General features: G+C 43.8%; 1 protein-coding gene across 1 annotated transcript; it reads right to left on the reverse strand.

Annotated features, from left to right (window-relative positions):
* Positions 1-2,221: 2,221 nt before the first annotated feature.
* On the reverse strand, positions 2,222-3,410 carry LOC145410656 (uncharacterized). Its single transcript, XM_080280773.1, has 3 exons — positions 3,234-3,410; positions 2,660-2,984; positions 2,222-2,439 (listed from the first exon to the last, which is right to left on the reverse strand). The coding sequence occupies exons 1-3, from the start codon at positions 3,408-3,410 to the stop codon at positions 2,222-2,224; spliced, it is 720 nt and encodes a 239-aa protein (XP_080136899.1).
* Positions 3,411-6,000: the final 2,590 nt, after the last annotated feature.

The following is a 6,000-nucleotide window of genomic DNA, read 5'->3' on the forward strand; positions in this document are numbered from 1 at the left end:
GAAGTAATGTTTTGGTTCTGAATGGCCCGTTTTCCCTTGTTGCCAGACTACGCATGAAAGGTTTTAATAATTCAAAATGTTTTCTTTAATTTTTGTATTGGTTTCTAAATCATGCAAAAGTGAGCAGCCATTTTAATTCGTTGTTTTCCAATACTGAAAAAAAAAGTTATCATCCCATATGTATAACTCTGTGATCCCATCCCACTTTGCTGCAGACAACAAGACCTTTGATTTGACATGAAATATTTATTGTTGTAAAAGGTATACAGTGTACTTATACAACAAAAAGTGGTGAGTCTTGCCATACACCTTCCACCAAGATAGTTATGTATAGTAAGGCCGCGTTATGAGGAACACACTGAGATGGTTTGGCCATGTGGAGAGGATGGAGGGTGAAAGACTGACGGAGAGAGTGTATGTGAGTGAGGTGGAGGGGGGAAGAGGGAGGGGGAGGCCGAGGATGAGATGGAGGGATGGGGTGGAGAGGTATATGAGAGAGGGGTGTGTGAGTCGGGAGCAGGGCAGTGAAATGGCGGGGGACAGGGCGACTTGGAGGCGATTTGTTTGTGGCCACCCCAAACGGGATTGAGGCGTCTGGCAATAGATAGATAGAGATATATAGCCTACCTTGGTTATTACTATACTTATATGCTCCTCTCATATTACTGCTTACTCATGTAATATTTATCTATCTATCTATAGCCCGACGCCCTAATCCCGCAAAGGGTGGCCGCAGACAAAACGCCTCCAAGTCGCTCTGTCACCCACCATTTGGCTACCTTCCCCCAACTCACCCCCCCTCCCTCATGTACCTCTCAACTCCATCCCTCCACCTCATCCTCGGTCCACCCCTCCCTCTCCCTCCCTCCACCTCACCTACATACACCCTCTTAGTCAGTCTTTCATTCTCCATTCTCTCCACATGTCCAAACCACCTCAGTGTATTTCTCCTAATCTTCTCAACCACATCCACATCCACCCCACAACGTTCCTTCACTTCTTCATTCATCAACCTGTCCCTCCACGTCACTCCACATCCACATCCACCCCACAACGTTCCTTCACTTCTTCATTCGTCAACCTGTCCCTCCACGTCACTCCACATCCACATCCACCCTACAACGTTCCTTCACTTCTTCATTCGTCAACCTGTCCCTCCACGTCACTCCACATCCACATCCACCCCACAACGTTCCTTCACTTCTTCATTCGTCAACCTGTCCCTCCACGTCACTCCACATCCACATCCACCCCACAACGTTCCTTCACTTCTTCATTCGTCAACCTGTCCCTCCACGTCACTCCACATCCGCATCCACCCTACAACGTTCCTTCACTTCTTCATTCGTCAACCTGTCCCTCCACGTCACTCCACATGCTCCTCTCAAGTAACTCAGGTAATATACCAAACGGAATGGTCTACAAATCATAACATATACACTAGCTGACTGATTGAAATATTGTCGTAAATGGTATACAGTGTACTTATACAACAAAAGAAAGTGGTGGGTCTTGCCATACACTTTCATCAAATGCAGTTACATACAGCTAGTGGTTATACATTGGTGGGTGTAGCCACACCTTTGTTATACCAAGATCAAGGGTTATACATTGGTGGGTGTAGCCACACGCCCTTTATTATTGTCCTCCAATGGTCTGGCTGCTGTAGCTTGAGGGAGTGCCCTCTCAAATCATTGGTGTTCCTCTGGAACAGACGAGTGTAGGGGATGTCCTCAGGGCCGTGTAATAGCTTATATGTTTCGATCATGTCCCCTCTGATTCTCCCATCCTGCAGCGTCTGTAGCTCCACCCAGGCGGCCACATCTCTCCTTATAAGGCAGCCGGGCCAGTTGTGGCACCAGTTTCATGGCTGTCTTCTGTACTCGTTCAAGTGATTGAATATCTTGTTTCAGTATGGAAACCAAGACTGAGCTCCCTAGGCCAGAACTGGGCGGACCAGGGAGAGCTATAGTGGTACCAGTATCTCTGCTGAGCACACAGAAATTCCTTTTTATAGCTCCCAGGTGACCGTTGGCTTTTGCTGTTATCTTGGCAGTATGAGTAGCCATGTTACGCAGATCCTTCACTGGTGCTGACTTCTGCAGTGGTGTTCCTTGAAGCTGGTAGACAGCCTGCTGGGTGTTGTGGCCTACATGCATGGTCTTGCATTTATCTATATTACATGACAGCAGCCACTTCTTGCTCCAGTTGTCCACACGCTTCATGTCACGTTGTAGGCCCCAACGTCTGCTTCAGTCCTGATCATATTGTATATTTTTGTGTCGTCTGCAAATGCACTGGCCGATGCCTCACTGTCGTTCACTGAGTCATTAATGTAGACAAGGAAAAGAACTGGTACCAGCACCGACCCTTGGGGCACGCCACTCTTAACTGGTAGCCAGTCTGAGCTTGAGTTGCTGACGTTCACACACCTGGTACCTGGCAGTAAGGAAGCTCTTCATCCACTGCAGTATTTTGCCTCCTATGCCTGTTGCCTTCAACATAATAATCAGTCGTTGTCGAAGGCTTTGTCGCAGTGAAGGTAGTTGATATCAACGCACAGCCTTCTATCTACAGCACTGACCAGGTCATCTAAGTAACGTAACTTGTTGGTGAGGCAGCTGCTTTTACTTGTGAAGCCGTGTTGTGCATCACTAACAAGCTTGTTCTCTGATAGTGATAGGTGCGATGATGCCCTCGAGTAACTTTGACGCCTCACTGGTTAGTGACACTGGTCTGTAGTTCAGAGGTTCTGCCTTGCTGCCCTTTTTTAATATTGGTGATATATTGGCCTTCCTCCAGTTACTGGGGATAATGCCAGTAGCCAAGGATGCTGGAAATATGTCCAAGAGTGGAGCACACCAAACCTGCCTACATTTTTTGAGAAGTGATGGTGACACTCCATCTGGTCCTGGTGCCTTGCTACCAGTACGTTCCTTAAGCCTCTTCTCAACATCTCCCTCGATACAGTAGCATCCTACACCCTGGGTCCTCGAAATACATACTCAGGATTTAGAGGTGGTTGGCAAATATCCTCCCGTACAAATACTCCACGCATTGAATGCCTCATTCATTGCTTGAGCAATCTCCACACACGAGTAGTTGCTTATCATTAGTGCTGCCCTCGCGTAACCTAATGAGATCACATATGAGATCATTGTTTTCCTGTGAAGAAGGTGTTCTATAAATCATAAATGGTTCCAAGGACTAGATTTTCCCCTTCCACTTCTCACTTCACACCAGACTGACTCCTGTGTTTCATATCCATCAAGGTTGCTTACAGAGTGCTCGTCGGCATCATATTTTTTCCGTATCAGATCTGGAACTCCTCCTCCTGGGGAATTTTGGATAACTCTGTCCTGCCTCACAACGCTGTAACGGTGCGTGTCGCAGTGGTTCACGTTTAACATCTCAGGGTTGCATTTGGTTTCTTGTTGTTCAGTCCCTCAAGGTTCGTGTACAGGCACTGGTGTGGCTGGTGTTACGGGGGTCTACCTGTATTTTCTCCGCCACACTTGGCTCTCGGGCGACCTCTTCTTCTCAGTCAATAACCCACTTGTACAGCTTGTCTTGTTCCTCAGCATGTTTTGTTCATGCCTCCTTGACCAGCTTCCTTCTCTCCTCCCCTTTCCTTCTCTGATGTATCACTAAAGACCCTCATGTTCTTTACCATTGAGGCCCCAACCCTGTCCAGCTCTGGTGCTGCTATCAGTCTTGTAATTGACTCTGTAGTAGTCGTAGCCGAGGAAATAGGCGAGGAAGTAACTACAGGTCGCTTGTAATCGGTGACAGAAGTTATTGACGGTTACTGGGGTTTGATTGTGGTGTGAATGTCTTCAAGGGAAAGCTTAAGATGAACACTGCATTTATTACACAAGAGCGCTTATATGCTGGCTAACTTTTCGCAGCCTTATTCGCCACACCCCTCTTCTCGCTCTCTCTTCTCCAACCTCCTAATTTCTTCTGTCTTCTCCTCCTCCTCTTTCTTTCCGTATATATAAGAACTTTCATCACCTGTCGTCGAATTGTTCCAGAAGCTTGTGTGTGTGTGTGTGTGTGTGTGTGTGTGTGTGTGTTCTTACCTAATTGTATCTTTACAGGAATGAGTCCAGCTCGTACTGTCCCGTGTCTTTGACCATATTTATCGTACATATCCTGTGTGTGTGTGTGTGTGTGTGTGTGTGTGTGTGTGTGTGTGTGTGTGTGTGTGTGTGTGTGTGTTCTTACCTAATTGTTCTTACCTAATTGTATCTTTACAGGAATGAGTCAAGCTCGTACTGTCCCGTGTCTTAAACCATATTTATCGTACATATCCTTAAATTTGTGAATTGTTTTGGCACACACTATTTCATTCGGTAGTGCATTCCATTGATCAATTGCTCTGTTTGGGAAACTGAATTTCCTTACGTCTTTATCACCTCTCTTCTTATGCAGTTTTTTGCAGTGTCCTCTTGCTGATGCTTCTCCATATGTTAAGTAATCATTTATGTCTATTTTCTCCTTTCCTGATATGCACTTATATAGCATTATCATGTCACCTCTTTTCCTTCTCTCCTGTAGTGTTGGTAGATTCAGTTTATTTAGTTTTTCTTCGTAGCTTAGGTCCCTTAAGCTTGGTATCCATCTTGTAGCGGCCCTTTGAACTTTTTCAATCTTGTCTATATGCTTTTTGAGATGAGGACTCCAGACTATTGATGCATATTCCAGGGTTGGTCTAATGAATGATGTTATTATCCTTCTTAGCATGTCTTCATTTATGTATGTGAATGTTATTCTCATATTTGCAAGCAGTGTATACATGTTCCGTACCTTCTCGCTGATGTGGTCAGCCGGAGATAGTCTGTTATTGATAATCACACCTAGGTCTTTCTCTCTTTCTGATGTGTATAGGGTTTTATTTCCTAACTTATAATCCCAATCAGGTCTTTTTCCACTTTTACCAAACTTGATTACATGACACTTGTCCACAATGAATTCCATTTGCCATGTACTACTCCATTCATGAAGTTTATTTAATTCTTCTTGTAGCTCCCTACAAGAGTCTGTGCTAGTAATTCTCCTTTGTATTTTTGCATCATCTGCAAACATATTCAGATAGCTCTCATTTCCAGTGTTACTGTTTATATCATTTATGTACACTAGAAACATGATTGGTGCCAGCACCGAACCATGTGGTACTCCACTAATCACTTCTTTCCATGATGAGTAGTTTCCTCTTAGTACTGTCCTCATTTCTCTTTTTATGAGAAAGTCTTGCATCCAACAAAACAGTTTGCCTCGAATTCCTCCTTGATGGTACAGCTTCCATAAAAGTCTTTGGTGTGGTACTGTGTCAAAAGCTTTCTTGAAATCTAAATAGATACTGTCCACCCATCCTTCCCTTTCCTGTATTGTGTTTGTTACTCTGTCATAGTAGCTCAACAGATTAGTAACACATGATTTTCCTTTTCTGAAACCAAACTGTCTTTCTGTTATCATACTGTGTTCTTCTAGATGATTTACCCAAGCTTTTCTTATAAGTTTTTCTAATACCTTGCTTACAACACTGGTCAGTGATACTGGTCGGTAGTTGAGTGGATTTTGTCTATTTCCTTTCTTGAATAAGGGGACTATATTTGCTTTTTTCCAAATATCAGGTAGTTTACCTTGACTCAAGGATTTCTTGAAAATTAAAAATAATGGTTTACTTAACTCCTTTGCACATTCTCGTAATACCCAACATGAAATTTCATCAGGACCACTTGCTTTTCCTCTGTCTAATCTACTTAACTCCTCCTGTATTACTTTTTCTGCTATTTGTATATCTGGTAGTATGTGTGGACATGCGTGTTCCACATAGTCCCTCTCAAAAATTTTTTCTTCTGTAAAAACTAATTGGAAATTCTTATTTAGCGCTTCACAAATATCTTTCTCTTGTGTATAAGTGATTCCCTCGTCCGTAATGGATTGTATTATATCTTTTACTTTGGTTTTGCTTCTGATATAGCTGTAAAACAGCTT

Source organism: Coenobita brevimanus, chromosome 10 (assembly GCF_032717465.1).
Source record: "Coenobita brevimanus isolate Jiangsu-jjx chromosome 10, ASM3271746v2, whole genome shotgun sequence".
In the NCBI taxonomy this organism is placed as follows: domain Eukaryota; kingdom Metazoa; phylum Arthropoda; class Malacostraca; order Decapoda; family Coenobitidae; genus Coenobita; species Coenobita brevimanus.

What these genes read in the sequence shown, in the direction of transcription:
- LOC145410656 (XM_080280773.1), bottom strand. Translation starts at nt 3,410, where the DNA reads ATGTTAAACGTGAACCACTGCGACACGCACCGTTACAGCGTTGTGAGG. An exon ending in AGGAGTCAGTCTGGTGTGAA is followed by an intron (nt 2,985 to 3,233) that starts GTGAGAAGTGGA and finishes TCGAGGACCCAG; the next exon opens with GGTGTAGGATGCTACTGTAT. An exon ending in CACTATCAGAGAACAAGCTT is followed by an intron (nt 2,440 to 2,659) that starts GTTAGTGATGCA and finishes CCTTACTGCCAG; the next exon opens with GTACCAGGTGTGTGAACGTC.